Raw genomic sequence first — 16439 nt, forward strand, 5'->3', positions numbered from 1 at the left:
AATTTTAAATTTCATATATAATACAAGGATTAATGCTCTTGCCCTGCATGAGAATGATCCCAGTTCACTCCCTGGCACCACCTCTGGTCTCCCAAGTACACCAAGAGAGAGCCCCGAGCAGGGCCAAGACAGCCCCTCCGCACCACCCGGTGTGGCTCAGTCCTACCCGGACAGCCTGGGGAGACTGGGCTAAGGGTGTCAGTCAGAAGAGAAAGACAATGGCCATGTGATTTCATTCATGTGGGATGTAAACAAAGCAAAGCCTCAGGCTCTCACCTCAAATTAGGTATCACTCAAAGGGCTGGGGGGAAATGGGGAAAATGGAGGTGATGGGTGGTGACTAAACGTCTGGCATGTTTCAGTCCTTTGTCTAAGTGTTCAACTTAACTCCTCAGAGTTTGCACAGTGTAAACTGTGACTTCAGTCTTTTGAATAAAAACCACTGTGACAAGATTGTTCAGGTACCAAAGACTTCTCTATAAAACACAAATTGACTTGTGAGATTTTACCTGTAGAGTCGCACTTTACTCAGCCTTATTGTTATCAAATCAATAATGGGTGGCGTCTTGCTCGGACTCCCATTTATCATAGAGAACTTATTTGTCATGGTAATCAGTCCAAAATCGGCCACAAACACATTTTCAGACACTGGGGACTGTGGGATGAGCACAATGGGGGCCTTGATGTTGATGTCCAGTGCCATGCGCGTGCTCCTCTGGGCCAGCTCCTGGACGCCCGCGGCCGCCATGCCCGCAGCCTGGGCCGTGGCCTCAGCGAAGGCTTGTTTGACAGCTTGGAAATTATCTATGAAAGCCTGTAAGAGTGATAACAATCATATTCTTCAGGCCACCATGAATAAGACTTATTAAGTGCATATTTCAATTACTTTTATCTTCATAGGAAAAATTTTCTTAATATAACCAATCATTATCTATTAAGTCTTCATTTTCTCCACCAAAACTTGAGAAAAAGCAATTAAAAATCTAGTCCTTGGAACAACAAAGTTACACAAGGATTTGGGAATATTTCACTGAAACCTACTTTAATTACAATCTCACTTTCTTTCACAGCTAATCACTTTATTTCTATTTACTAAACTCCACAGAAACTTTACAAATTAAAAAAAAAGCTTCTCTTAAAGTTCGTAGGTTTTCTAACTGTGAATTGTGAATTCTAGCTAAGATACTTGAGTGACATTAAATAGGCAAGAATTGGACTTAAATTTTATATTTGGGGGAACAATGTTAATTCCAGTAATATTTGATTGAATTGCAACAGGGTTTACTGACAATGACTTCCAACAGAAAATGAGACAAGGAATAGCTGTCTGTCTTTACTTTTCTCTATGCAAACTATGTCTATGGCCATATATAAGAATCATATGGCAACCTCAACTAAAATGATCATGTGAACAGAAACTTTTAATTAGAACCAACCAGTTATCTGGCTTGTGCATCATAACACATTAATAATATTAAAAGATGTATATTGAGTCACAGAGATAGATATGGCACATGAAAAATATAAACACAGCAAATTTAAAAAACAGAATAAAGTGAACTAAAATAGAATGCAGATAATTTAGTATGGTCTTATACAAAATTCAGCTAAACCCTTTAAGGTTCCCACACATATGCAGAATTTAATGCACAGAAAATACAATTTTGTTAATGTTAATGTGAAATCAAAACAAGCTTTATTATTTAGTTTATAACTATATACAGTGGAAGTCAGGTAGACATCACTTGACCAATGACATATCATCATTTAACCAAAGACATATAAAATTAACATAATATACATATATTTAGTGTGTCAGCACACAAAATGTATTCTCCAAAGAACTGAAATATTCACATGTGAAAATGATGTTTTATTACTGAGGACTGAACTCAGTAATAATAAATGGCAGAAAGTTATTTTTTTTAATTAGGAAAAACAAAACCAAGGTGATATTACTTTTGACCAATAGTTGACAAACAGCAACTTTCCAACCTATATGAAATAACAAAAATGTACTTACCAATATAGAATGTAGAAATTTAGTGATAAGGACTACTTCAATGCAGCCAACAGTTAAATTAATTCGAAGGTCGACCACATTCATATCTGTATAGGCAGCACCAACTGTTGCATCCACGTAAGAAAACATTTTGAAGCTGAAAACTTCTTTTTCGGTGATATAAAGAGCCTGTAAGAAAAAATTCATTTCCAAAATCCATTTATGAAATTATCTCAGTTATTTAAGAAAAACACTTCCCCCTCCCCAGCCACCCATATTAAAATAATCATCCCATCATTTAATCCTATTACATCGGGCAACAATTTTCACTCCAGTCCAATCCCCAGCATCACATGGTTCTCCCAAAGAAATGCCAGGAGCAGTGGCACGAGCAGAGCCAGAAGGAGTCAGAAGCACCACCAGAGACTTGCAGACTGTCCCCACCTACACGGAAGGTTTTCGAATCACCAAAGTTTCCACTTTCAAATGCTAGAAAACGGTTTCAAGTCAGCTCCACGAGGCGGAGGGCATGCCTTGTACCGGCAGGATCTTGGCTTGATCCGTAACACTACATGCTGCCCAACACCACCCCAGCCATCCCGAGCACTGCCAGAACTGATCCCTGAGCACTGCTGGAGAGAATCTCACCAACAGCAAGAAGTAGTGAAACAAGAAATACTAAATCCATATCAGATGATGAAGAAAATTAAAATAAAAACAAAATTCAATTAAATTCAAGAAAATAAAAATATAAGCGAAATTCAATTAAAACAGGTCATTCTTGGAAAGATTAATGAAGTTGAGAAACCTCAAGCCAGACTCATAAAGAAAAAGAGAAACATTCAAATCCCATATGTTGAGCATCAGACTCAGTTACACACTGAAAATCTTAACTAAAAGTTGAGCTGGTTCAACTACAACTGTCCACTTCCAAAACGGCTAGAGCATATTACAATTCTATACCCAGTACCAAAGTATCCAGTCACAAAATACTATTCAACTACTAGCCATTCAATTTGAAAGACATAACAGCTATACAAGTATGCATCCGCATGAAAAAATTCCTTTCAAAATTATCTGATTTCAGACTGTCAAAATAAAATTTTGTAGTGCAAAATTTATTGTATTTTGAAATTAGCAAAAGCTAAAACAATACACATATGATGTATGTGTTTTTTCTAATATCTATTAAACTATGATTACCAAGCAAGGTACCTGTGGGGGAATGAATGGATGGACTATAAGTAATACAAGCAGCCTGGGGAAGGAACTAGGCACTTGGTGGCAGTGCAAGTAACTGCACAGCAAAACCATCAATGCTAATAACATTACTATAAAAATGTCACCTGAACTACCCTAACATTTTTAATTGACTAGCCTCCCCACACAAACAACTCCCTCAAATGATGTTCCAACAGCATCGCTCCAACTCACCTGTCTTAATTACTTAAGAAACAGAACCCAGGGGCTGGAGCCATAGCACAGTAGGTAGGATTGAACCCTGAATACTGCCAGCTGTGACACAAACACCCCATCACCACCAATAACACATAACCAGGCAGAACTCCAAACCACTGTACATTAGAAGCCACAATGCTTATTCCCAACAACTGTTCACACTTCTAATTCTTACGTACATTGTGTGTGTTTGTGTGTGGGGGGAGGGGGTGTGTGTTCCCAGGTGCGAGCCAGGAGGAAGCACTGAGGACCAGAGTGTGGCCTCAAAACAAAGAAAAAGTCAATCAAAGGATTCTATGAGAATCAATGAGTTGAAGGAATTTGCAGTTTCACGTAGCTAATATTTGTAAATATCGCACTTACACGTTCTCAGTAAAATATACACATGAACGCATTTCTCTACTCACTGCCAGCACTTGGCTGTTCACTACTCACCAGGGGGCACATACAGTATGATATGTGACTCACAGGACCCAAAGGAGGCTCGGGCCAGTCAATAAAGAGATGACTCAGCCACGTCTGAAACTGACAGGAGAGACCAGCGGCACACCGCACTCCAAGGCCCACAGGCCTCCATGCCTGCAGACCAGGTACCCAGGGCCACTGCACCTGACCGGCAGGGGTGCCCTGGAATGACCGTCCAGGAAGCATGAAGCAAGGGTCTCGGCCAGGACCACCAGCCAACAGAGCCACTGCTCCCCCACATGTGCCACTCATAAAAACAGAGTCATACCTTTTTGTACACTGCGTTTGTATCAGAATCCAAAACAATAATATTCCTCAGCTTTGCAGTAATTTCCATCACTGACGGCTTCATGACTAGCTCTGAGTCCAATCCTAAGGGAACGAAAGGGTGATTGAATGCTTTGTCTCTCACTGAACAGTGCTCAGTTTGTCTTAGACTTTATTACCTTCAATCTTGATTTCAGAAATGTTATGTTTCTGATCCTCAATAAAGATCTGTAAGCATGATAATTCTGCTAAAATCTGAAAGATGACAATATCTTCATTCTTAGGTAGCTTCGAAGCTGTCCCAAAAAGAGAATTATTCACATTGTAAAACAAAACTTCTAGTTATATCTCACCTGCAAAGTAAATGCAACAAATACTACTACTAGAGAAAAATATTGTCAATAGACAGTAAGATATTCACTAATGAATCAGGAATTCTCAAAACTATATAACTCAGGGCTGGCCTGATAGTAGAGTAGGTCGGGTGCTTGCCTTGGCTACACCCTGGGTTAGATCTCTTGCACTACATCTGGTTCCCTAAGGCCCATCATGAGTGATCTCTGAGCACAATGCCAGGAGTAAGCCCTGAGCACTGCTGGGTGTAACCCCCAAATAAAACAAACAAAAGAACAAAATATATCCGTATATGTTATACATACAAGTATGTAAACTCAAATATGTATGTATACATCTATTTTAGATATATAAACTCGCAACCTTTCACTACTTAAGAAGTACCCTGAAAAATGCCTTTACACATTATTAGTATCATTTATGTAAATTAAGACGTCATTAAATGCATGGCTTTGAACACAAATCAAGTAGTTCTAGAGTTTACTCTTCAACTGAAAGGCACGCAATGTGAGCTGGGAGATAGTCAAGCAGGCGGGCCCACCTCTTCTGCATGTGGCAGGCGAAGGTGCAACCCCCACCCCCTCACCACCAATCAGTAGGCACAGGCCCTGAGCAATGAATCAGGAGCCGAGTTCAAGCAACATCAGATCTGGGTCTTAAAACCCCAAAATTAAACAATTAAAAAGAGAATGATATGTCACTTATTTTTGCCTGCAATTACCCTCCTTTTCTATTATTTTCAAATTTAACCTAAGATATGCTTAATTTTAGAGATCTAAATCACAATATTGTGAATCTAGTCATATACATGAATAGCAAAGCCAGATCCAAAATATTTTAATTTACTGGTAAACATTTTGCTGTTGTAATTTAGGGAAACATACATAATTTTTTAATGACATCTTCTTTGTCTTCAGTCTCTGCCACATGCAGTGAAGGTGTTTTTTCCTCCAACTGTATAACAACATTACTAAAATAATTTATAGTATTCAGGAGTGCTTCGGTATGTAAATGAATATCCAGTGAGGAGAAATTCACCTAAAAAAAAAAATCTGATTTTAGTAGTAGGTCAATAAATTGTCTGATCTCTATAAATCAGTATATACTATGGTATAATGCTACAATTTATAATATCCCATTTTATTCTAAAAAGATCTTATAATTCTAGTCAGAAATAGTTATTATAATATTCTTTTAGATATTTGTTAATACCTTAATCAGTTGCAAGACATTGTTAGAGGTACTTTTCAGGTATGGTATATTTTCTTCAGTCTATTCAAAAAGAAATGAAAATCTATTAGACTATGAAGAAAAGTTATATACATAATGATCCTATCTCTTATACATTTGTAGTTTTTTAAAGCTATTTATATATTCAATTACCTGTCACTATCATTGTCAATCTGTTGGTCATTGATTTGTTCGAGCAGGCACCGATAATGTCTCCATTGTGAGACTGATTTGTTACTGTTTTTGGCATATCGAATACGCCACGGGTAGCTTGCCAGGCTCTGCCGTGCGGGCGCGATACTCTCGGTAGCTTGCCAGGCTCTCCGAGAGGGGCGGAGGAATCGAACACGGGTCGGCCACATGAAAGGCGAATGCCCTACCACTGTGCTATCACTCCAGCCCATTCAATTGCCTACACAAATAAACGTTTTTTTATTTTTACAAAAATCTTAGTTTTACAAAAAATTTCTTTACAAGACAAAGTACTGATGTAAAATCTTCAATAAATGGTACATATTACTGCTCGTATTATCAAAAGTGAAAATTTGAGTATTATCCAGTATGGAGAATATTCATTCAGTCAACAACTCTAAAGATTGTTCTTAACTTTTCCTGTACATAAAATCAAATGTTCACATATTTCTAACATGCACCAAATATCCAAATACATTCTGCATGATCTTCAGATCTAGAAAACTCTGTAACATAAAATTATTTATTTTAGTTTTATGAACAATATAAAACTGAAATAAAGGGCTAGGGAGGTGGCTCGATGGTAGAGCTGGTATCAGACATCAGTGAGATGCATGGTCTGATTCCCAGAATCACAAACTAAGAGTAAATTAACAATTTAAAAAATGCTAAAATATCTATATCAATAGCATAACTGGTTTTTGATAAAATGCTCTTGCAGAATTATAACTATTTTTTTCAATAATGTGGCACTGGCACAAAAGTAGGCATAAAAACATGGGATGAATAAATAATATTTTTAAAGCTTAAAGAATGATAAAATAGCTAAACCCACAGAAAAGAAATAAAACAACTGATACCAGATAAATAAGTGACATCAGTCAACAGTGGGAGACCAAGAGTAAACCTCCTCTTGCTTATTAATATACCACAATAAATTTCAAAAATATTAAAACTTTGTTTATTTTTTATATTCTGATTGGGGATGGAGGGATACTGGTGGTCAATTCTACTAAACCTTGGTTGCTTCTTACTAGGTTAAAATGACAAGACTTATGTTTTAAGAGTTAAAGATATCACATTACAATTAAAACTAAACATCATATAACTTATCTCATAAAACTTGACACTGATATCTCAGCAGCACAACTACCAAAACCAGCAAAATTAAAAGAAAATGCTTACCTTCACATACTCCAGGGTCAACAGGTCCTCCATGGTGTTATCCAATGTTGTAATCAAATAAACAGGTTTCTTATTGTTGTCTAAAAATAATTTTTTAATTATTCTTTGGAATAAATTCCAAATACAGGCTACATTAATATTTCTAGAAGTGGGGAGAAGCAAGTGTTTCTCATACCGGATCTAGTCTTAAACTCTTTCTTATCCAAAATAAAATCCCTCCTCCTTTAACCTGTAAAAATGTCATTTCTCTTTAGAATTCTCTGAACACAATGCTAAAAATGACTCAAAGGAATAGTATAAGGATACGAAAAGAATTTTAGCTCTGTACCACTGAAATATCTTAAAAGGAAACTTTCGCACTCCCTGCAAACCTGGCTGTTGGGTAGACAGATCAGGTGTATGATGAGAAACAATGCAGTGTCTTTCCAAAAACATCAAATTACTTAGAGCAGCTAGAAATCAGCATTAATAATTAGAGACCAGAAGAATTACAAACTAATCATAATGCTCATGAAACAAAAAAACATATTCCAGAGATTCTTCCCCAGATTAAAAAGTTTCTCAGTACTTGAGCTGGTGCCGTGACTCTGGTGGAGCACATGTCTGGCTCAGACGGCATGTTCAGGGCACTGGGCTTGAGTGTCAGCACCACAAACATCCAAACAAAAGTCAAAAATACAATATGAAATATTCTAGACATTGGCATATAAAACTAATGCCAGTAAAATCATAAAGATTGGGAAAACAAAGTTATCTTTTCAGTATCACAAGAATAATACTAAAAGTAAATGTTAGAAAAAATACTAAAAATAACATAATACTAAAAACCATAAAAAGAAAGATTGAAAAAGCTCAAACATTGGGAGACTAAGCAATATGCTACAAGTAGCTCTTGAATCACCAAAGAAAGCAAAGAGAAAATAAGAAAGTTCTGGGGAAAAGTGAGAATGCAAACATGGGTTGCATGTAAAAATCAATAAATACAATTAGCCACATCAACACAAGGAGAGATTGAAATAATGTATCAATAGACACAAAGTTTCTGAAAAAAAGATTCAATACCTGCTTATGATTAAAACTTTCAACTCAAAATAGGGATAAAGGGAAGACAGCTAGACATGGTAAAAAACCAATGAGATATCACCTCAATACCTTGAGAATGACCTAAGATAAAAAGGCCAGAAACAACAAGAGCTAGCAAAGGTGTGGAGAAAAAGGATTGTCACTGTTGGTGGGAATGTACATTGGTCCAGTTCTTAGGGAAAAGCAGTACGAAGATTTCTCCAAACATTAAAAACAGAGACAGTACAGCAAATAGGGCACTTGTCTTACATACTGCTAGCCCAGGTTCTACCCTGGCACCAGTGTGATACCCCAGACCCTACCAAAAATGAAGCCTAACTGCAGAATCAGGAGCAAGCTCTGAGTTTATTGGGTGTAACCAAAAAATAAATTTAAAAAAATCCTAAGATCCAGCAATTCCTACTAATTATGTGAAGAATAACAACAAATAATAAGGCTACAAATATTAAAAAGAAAAAGAAAAAAAGCATACGTGCAGCACTACTTATAATAGCCAACATATGAAACCACTGAAGTACCCAATGATGGATGACTGTATTAAAAAGGTGTGAAATACATACAGTAGAACACACTTCAGCTTTAAGAAAAGATGAACTCTACTGCTTTTCTGCTACAACACAGATGGGACTGGAGTAAGTCATGTAAAGTAAGATGTCAGAAATGAAACAAATGCTTGATCATTTCAGTTTGTCAAAGCAAAGGAAGTGAACAGATAATATCTAGGAAAAGCAAATTCTCTGAGTGACCACAGGTGCCAAGTGGGGCACAGTTAGCTGTGGTAAAAAGAGGGTAAAGGAGGTCAGTGGACTGTGGTGATTTGGTACTGGGCACAGCATGGCAGTCCTGAACCCTTAAAGTGAACATTTATAGTATTACAAACAATATTTCAATAAAAAAATTTAAGCCCCAGATTATTAGCACTGAAGCCTGATTTATACTGAAGACGCTAATCTCATTTTGGCCCACAATAACATCCCCATTTTAATACACATTTATCAGTTCTCTGAACAAGTATTTGTGGATCATTTAGTCTGTGTAAGAAATCATATTATCTAATCAATGCTTCCCACTTTCTCTAGAGAAACAAAAACAAAAATATTACAGAAACAGATACAGTGATAATTTGATATCCTATAGATTGTTAAGAATTTTCTGACCCCTGGGAAAACAAATACAATTAAACATAAAAAATTAACACTTGCTATATAACACACTTCTAGATTACTGGAGGAGAGTGTCAACTTGGCTTGACTTTCTTTCCAGTTACCAGAGCTACACGTAATTCTTTATCTTATGATAAAGCTTTGTCCAAAAGATAACCATAACAAAACTCACCAGACTCAAGTTCTCAAGGGCTACAGAAATATACAGAATAAAACAAAAATATACAAGCATACTCACTTCTCCCTTCAAATCTAAGCTAACTTCCCCAAATACCAACACTACCTGATCCTGGGCATAAAACCACAAAGAGGAAGTTCTCACTGAAATTTCTGCCTAGGAATGAATTCCCAGATAAAAAAGCCTTCTTTAATACTGAATATAATTTTTATATATGTATGTGTTATAAATTATAAAGTACATTTATAATTATGTATAATTTACAATACAAATTATACAGTAAATAAATAAAAAAAAATGTTACTCAGACAATGGTGTATCATATGGTACTAAAAAGCTATGGAGGGGCAGAAGGAATTGCACAGGGGAAAAGCACTTGCCTAGCACGTGGCAGGTACTGGACTGAATGCCCAGTATCACAGATGGGCTTCACATCATCACCAGGGGTCTGCCCCGAGCACAAAGCCAGGAATAACCCCTGAGCACTGCAGGTGTGGCCCAAACCCCACCTCCACCAATAAATAAAATAAAAATACATGGAGATAATTTGAACACATATTACTAAGCAAAAGAGTTGAGTTTGAAAGGTCTCTCAACTCTATGATTCCCACTGTATTTCCTCAAAAATAAGAACACAGCAGTAAGTGATTACAGTTTGAAAGAACAGAGTTGTAGATGAACAACTATGGCACAAAGGATTGTAGGGCAGTAAAACGATCATATTTAACACAATGCTAGTGGGCAAAGGTCATCATACATTTTTCCTAAATTCTTAGAATGCATAGAAACAAGTTAATCCTATGAATTTGGGGTATAAAGTGTCAAGATAGGTTCATCACTCTGGAATTAATGATTATGAGAAAGGCCATATAGATGTGTGGAACAGCTGACAAACTGAAAATCTCTAAAACATTTCCCCAACTGTGCTATGAATCAAAAACTGTCATTAAAGAGAATCCATTTTAAATTCAACTCTGCTATCCAACTATTCTACATACGAGCTAATTTAATTAAATGACTAAAATCTGTTTTAGTCACACTAATTACTCAAAATAAATTTTCCCATGGACCCAAAACCAGATGAGGAAATATACATAGTAGCCCTTTTCTAAACGTTTAACATAGCAAGCAAATCTATTTCATGGAAACATATACTCTACCCACTATAACTCATGGCATACTCATAGTATTCATGGTTGGTAGGAAAATACCTAGCCCGCTACACCACCAAAGAAGGGTGTCCGTCCACTGCAATCACCGACTTGAGAATAATGTTACTGAGGAATTTCTGAGATGAATAAAGTAAGGAGGAATTCTCCATTGTCCAGATGTGCTGAATCTAATCACTTCTGTTTTTAAAAGTAGAAGCAAAAGACAGAAGAAAAGGCTAGGGAGACGACAACATGAGAGAAGTTTCAATGTTTTGCTAACTCACAACAGACAATTTTGTGGAAATACCTAGATAAGTCAAGAGGAGCTAAAAGAGCCCTCAACTAACAGGCAGTAAGGGAACAGACTTAAATCTAAAGGTGAAATCGGCCAGTATCTAATTAAGCAAAGAAATGGGGTTTCCCTGACAAACTCCAAAAAGGACTTTTGATTTGATATCTTCATTTCTGCCTGCTGAGATCTGTCAGACCTCTGATATGAGTTCTAAGAAACTGAACTTGAATAGTTTTAAGCCATAACTGCATTAAGCTGCTGGGACAGAACAGACAAGAGTTAAGATGCATCATACATGCAGTGGACACAGTTCAATCCCCAACACCAGGTGGTCCCCAAGCACTCCAGGGTGGCTGGGGGATCCCCAACACCTCAGGGCTCCTGAATCCTGCTAAGACAACATGGAGGTTCGCCAGCACTGCATGGGCAAGCAACAGCTTTGGGCACTTGCCCTCATGTGGCCAGCCAGGCAGTCCCACAGTCACCAGGAACACTCCCGAAAGTCCCCACCCAAAACAGAGAACAATAAACTGTTAAGAGAGTCCTACAGATTTAAAAATAAGCCATGACTATTTTCCTTAACAAAACCAAATCTTCATTTTCTCTCTGTTCTATTCCTCCTATTCCCAAGTACTAGATGATACCTACACAACTCAAAATACAATCCTGAGAAAGTTTTAGCAAGTGTACAAATGTAAAATAAATAAGATTTAAAACTCTCTAGCACAATGTCTAACAACAAAGTCAAAAAAATATTCTTACACAAGTATTCGGGACATTTTAAGCAGAATTCTTTCAAAAAGGCACTTGCTTTCAAATCATATGTTCTAAATTCAACATCTGTGCCCAAACCTAAGACAGAAATTTCTATCACAGGTACATCATAATCTTCAACCAAGCGACAAAACTGAACCAGAACCTGTAGAAAAAAGAAAAAAGAATCAACCTATGGAAAAACACTTGTAAATGTGGATGGTGGCAGTATATATATATAAACATACATATGTATATATGCTAGATGAGATATACAATAATGTATTTACATTATATTATATAAATGCTATAATGTATAATTATATAAATTTTATGCAAATGTATATATCTTCTAGAGATTTTATAAGATACAAAAGCACTGCAGCACTGTCATCCCAATGTTCATCGATTTGCTCGAGCAGGCGCCAGTAACGTCTTCATCGTGACATGTTACTGTTTTTGGCATATCGAATACACCACGGGGAGTTTGCCAGGCTCTGCCATGCAGGCGGGATACTCTCAGTAGCTTGCCGGGCCCTCCCAGAGGGATGAAGAAATCAAACCTGGGTTGGCCATGTGCAAGGCAAACGTCCTACCTGCTGTGCTATTGCTCCAGTCTATAAGGTAAAATAACACTGTCCTCTCATTGCTCATCAATTTGCTCGAGCAGGCACCAGTACTGTCTCCACTGTGAGACTTGTTACTGTTTTTGGCATATCGAATATGCCACGGGTAGCTTGCCAGGTTCTGCCGTGGGGGTGAGATACTCTTGGTAGCTTGCTGGGCTCTCTGAGAGGGACGGAGGAATCAAACCCAGGTCGTCTGCGTGCAAGGCAAACACCCTATCCACTGCTAGACAAATAATTACTTTCAGCAAATATGCACTATAATGACCACAAGGTATAATTTAAACACCTAATTCTTTTTTGCTTTGCTTCCTCAGCTCCACCCGGCAGTGTTTAAGGCCCACTCTGTGCTCAGGGACCACTCCGGGCAGGCTCAGGGGACCACATGAGGTGCAGCGATCAAACCTGGGTCGATTGCAAGCACGGCCAAGAGCCCTCTGTATCTTCTCCCCAGACCCTAACCAACTAACTCTTGATTAAGGAAGTTTCTACTCAAAGTAGAAAGACAGCACACACCAGCATCTGGTTTAGCTTAAAATGAAAACAAAAGTGTCCAATTGGGATGAGTCAATACAAATAAACTATGGTCACAAGAAATGACAGTTTAAATAAGCCCCAGTAACATTAGCCAAGGTACCTACCTCTGGCACTTCGAACCTCATTTTACACTGAGTCATATTCTTTAAACTCTCTGTCTTTGGAAGCTTTCGCTGTCCATTAATTTTACTTCTGACTGGAGGCAAAAGAGGTTCATCCAAGGGGCTACAAGGTGCATCAAAAAACTCATCCTCTGAATCTGAATGGCAGTGAAGATTAATCAATCAAACTTAATGACTTGGAAAATGTTCTAAATTTTTATAAAATATGAATACAAAAATATAAAATATTTTTTAAAAGTTAAATACAAAGATAAAAAATAAAAGGAATACAGACTATGTTTGAATAACATTCTTGAAGACACAAATATATTCTCAGCCTAATAGGTATCACCTTTTAAAATCATTTGTCTATTTAAAAATTGCATTGAAGATACATACAGCAAATGCAATGACTACTCACACCAGAAAAAGCCAAAGGAACAATCTTTCAATATGCTCATGCCATTTGGCAAGAGACAAACTTTGCTACAAACTGTAGAGGAAAAAGCATAAGGCATACCCTAATGCAAATCTCACTTCTACTCATGCTTGTTGTTGTGAAAAGAATGACTGAGAGGATCGAGTTCTGGGGCAGGTCAGGAGCATGGGGGATCGGGGCTGCCAGGGCCACTGCGAGCAGTGTGTGTTTGTGGTGGAGGGGAGTGAAGGGGAGTGGGGTACATGATACTGAGAATAAAACCCAGAACCTCACATACTGCACAGTCCAGCAGAGGAGACACATACAGTGGGCAGTTCATAAGATGCGATACACACAATGTGTACACTCCATCATATGAGACACACGCACAATGTGTACAATCCATCACTATCACTGTATCACCGTCATCCCGTTGCTCATCGATTTGCTCAAGTGGGCACCAGTAACATCATCATTTTTGAGACTTGTCGTTACTGTTTTGGGCATGTTGAATATGCATGGGTAGCTTGCCAGGCTCTGCCGTGCGGGCTGGATACTCTCGGTAGCTTGCAGGGCTCTCCGAGAGGGATGGAGGAATCTAACCTGGGTCAGCCGCATACAAGGCAAATGCCCTACCACTGTGCTATCGCTACAGCCCTGTACAATCCATCAGATGAGACATATATAGCGTGTAAACCCCATCAAGTGAGACAGTATGTATACTCCACAAGAGACACATGCAGTGTGTACACTCCATCAAAAGGAGACACATACACTGTGTACACTCCATCAGATAAGACAGTACACAGTGTGTACACTCCATCAAACGAGACACATGCACAGTATGTACACTCCATCTGATAAGACACAGTCTATACACTCCAGCAAATGAGACACATGTAGTGTGTACACTCCATCAAATGAGACACATGCACAGTGTGTACACTCCATCAGATAAGACACGCAGTGTGTACACTCCATCAAATGAGATACATTCACAGTGTGTACATTTCATCAAATGAGACACATTCATGTGTGCACTCCATCAAATGAGACACATTCCGTGTATACACTCCAACAGATGAAACACACACATGTGCACACTTCATCAGATAAGACACATACATAGTATGTGTGTTTCATCAGATGAGGCATATCCCTGGCTCTTAGGCCTTTAGAGTTTAAATGGAGACATTAAGATTAAAAGGCAATTCATATATATATGGCTGTCACATATATTGCTCCAGGACTGGAGCGATAGCACAGCGGGTAAGGTGTTCGCCTTGCACACAGCCGACCAGGGTTCGATTCCTCCTCCCCTCTCGGAGAGCCCAGCAAGCTACCGAGAGTATCCCACCCACATGGCAGGCTTGCAAGCTGCCCGTGGTGTATTCAATATGCCACATATATATGACAGTCACATATATATGACAGCATTAATAGTCCTTATACATACTACATATATAATAACAAACTTCTAAAATTTGGATTTAAAAAGTGATTCTAAACTGAGAAAACATTCAACTCCTTAATAAAAGCATTAAATGAAGATTTAATGGAAACCAGAAGTTCTGGTGGCCACACACACTTAAAAAATTAGCATTGTAATGCACATTAAATTTTAGCATGGGGGAAATAAACTTAAAAATACTAATTCTTAATATTTTTCCTTTGGTATGTAGGACAACAGAGGGCCAGAGAAATACTACAGTGGATAAGGCACTTGCTCTGCATGGTGCTAATCCAGTGTCCACCTGCAGAACCATATATGCTCCCCTGAGCACTGCCAGGAGCAAGTGCTGAGCACCACCTACTGTGACAAAAAAAGGAAAAAAAAAACCAAAAAGTAAAAAAAATTTACTATTGAAAATTTTCCAAATACAATGTAAATTAGGTAACTACACAGTTTAATGGGAGCGCTTAACTGAGAGTATGATGAAGATAACTACGAAGATAATTGTGGGTCCTCCAATAATAATCGAACTTTTATATACAAAAAAAAAATCTCACTACAAAATCACCTCTAAGGAGAACCAAAATATATTACTTTAAGGAAATTTTAGTAAAACTTTATAAAAAATACACAAATATATGCTATTTTCTAATGTTTGGTTTCAAATCCAAAGTATTTTTCTTAGCATTTATAGTAAGGAATATTTTTAAAGCAGAATCATTTTACCTTCTTCAATATATGCAAGTTCAAGGAGAGGAAGTACCTTCTGTGGCATTTGTGTCGTTCCCAAAGAAAGAGATCTTTGCATCTGGAAGAAAAGTAATTTGTTGTCAATTAGTCTTTTATTTAAATCTTTTATTTAAATCCTTAAAAGAATTTAAGTTTTTGTTTAAAATCTGAATTTTAGAGATGAACATATAGCACCAGGGAGGTTAAGAGACTTGCCTTGAATCCTGCTGACCCTTCTTCAAGCCTCAAATTCCTGCACTGAAGATGACCCCGAGAACTACCAGGGTCACTCCTGAGCTGACCCTACCCTGAACATCACCTGTGGTGGCCCAATCCCCATGCCCCAACCTAATACTCCCAAATTCCCAATTTTAACAAGAAAAAGAATCAGTGCCAGAGATGTAACTCAATGCTAGAACACTTGCCTTACATAAGAGATGCCATAGATTTGATCTCCATCCAAAAGAAAAGGGAAAAATATAGTCTGAATTAAAAAGTGTAAGATGGGATCACTTTTGCCTGATTTCTCCAGGTAATGTAGTAGAAGAGACCATACATATACTGTAAATCAACATTTTTCACAAAATAAAGTACCCACTCCTCTGAAACAATCAAAAGTCTCAACATTTATTGTTTGTTTTTGGGCCACAACCAGCAATGCTCTGGCTCTGCTCCCAGGAATCACACCTGGAGGGGCCGGGGACCATGAGATGCCGGACATCAAGCCCTGGTCAGTCACATGCAAGGCAGAGGCCCTGCCCACTCATTGTACTACTGTTTCAGCCCTCAACATTTATAGGTG

General features: G+C 37.9%; 1 protein-coding gene across 1 annotated transcript in view; it reads right to left on the bottom strand.

The window, feature by feature from the left end:
• Window positions 1–16439, bottom strand: part of VPS13A (vacuolar protein sorting 13 homolog A) — a 224877-nt gene that overhangs the window by 112345 nt on the left and 96093 nt on the right. Inside the window, exons 24-33 of the mRNA XM_055124029.1 lie at window positions 15635–15716; window positions 13041–13195; window positions 11783–11939; window positions 7154–7233; window positions 5759–5818; window positions 5431–5584; window positions 4372–4488; window positions 4194–4297; window positions 2024–2191; window positions 510–814 (exon numbers count right to left, since the gene is read on the bottom strand). Of these exons, the coding sequence (XP_054980004.1) occupies window positions 510–814; window positions 2024–2191; window positions 4194–4297; window positions 4372–4488; window positions 5431–5584; window positions 5759–5818; window positions 7154–7233; window positions 11783–11939; window positions 13041–13195; window positions 15635–15716 (1382 nt within the window). The remainder of the gene's footprint in view (window positions 1–509; window positions 815–2023; window positions 2192–4193; window positions 4298–4371; window positions 4489–5430; window positions 5585–5758; window positions 5819–7153; window positions 7234–11782; window positions 11940–13040; window positions 13196–15634; window positions 15717–16439) is intronic.

Source organism: Sorex araneus, chromosome 1 (assembly GCF_027595985.1).
Source record: "Sorex araneus isolate mSorAra2 chromosome 1, mSorAra2.pri, whole genome shotgun sequence".
Lineage (NCBI taxonomy): Eukaryota > Metazoa > Chordata > Mammalia > Eulipotyphla > Soricidae > Sorex > Sorex araneus.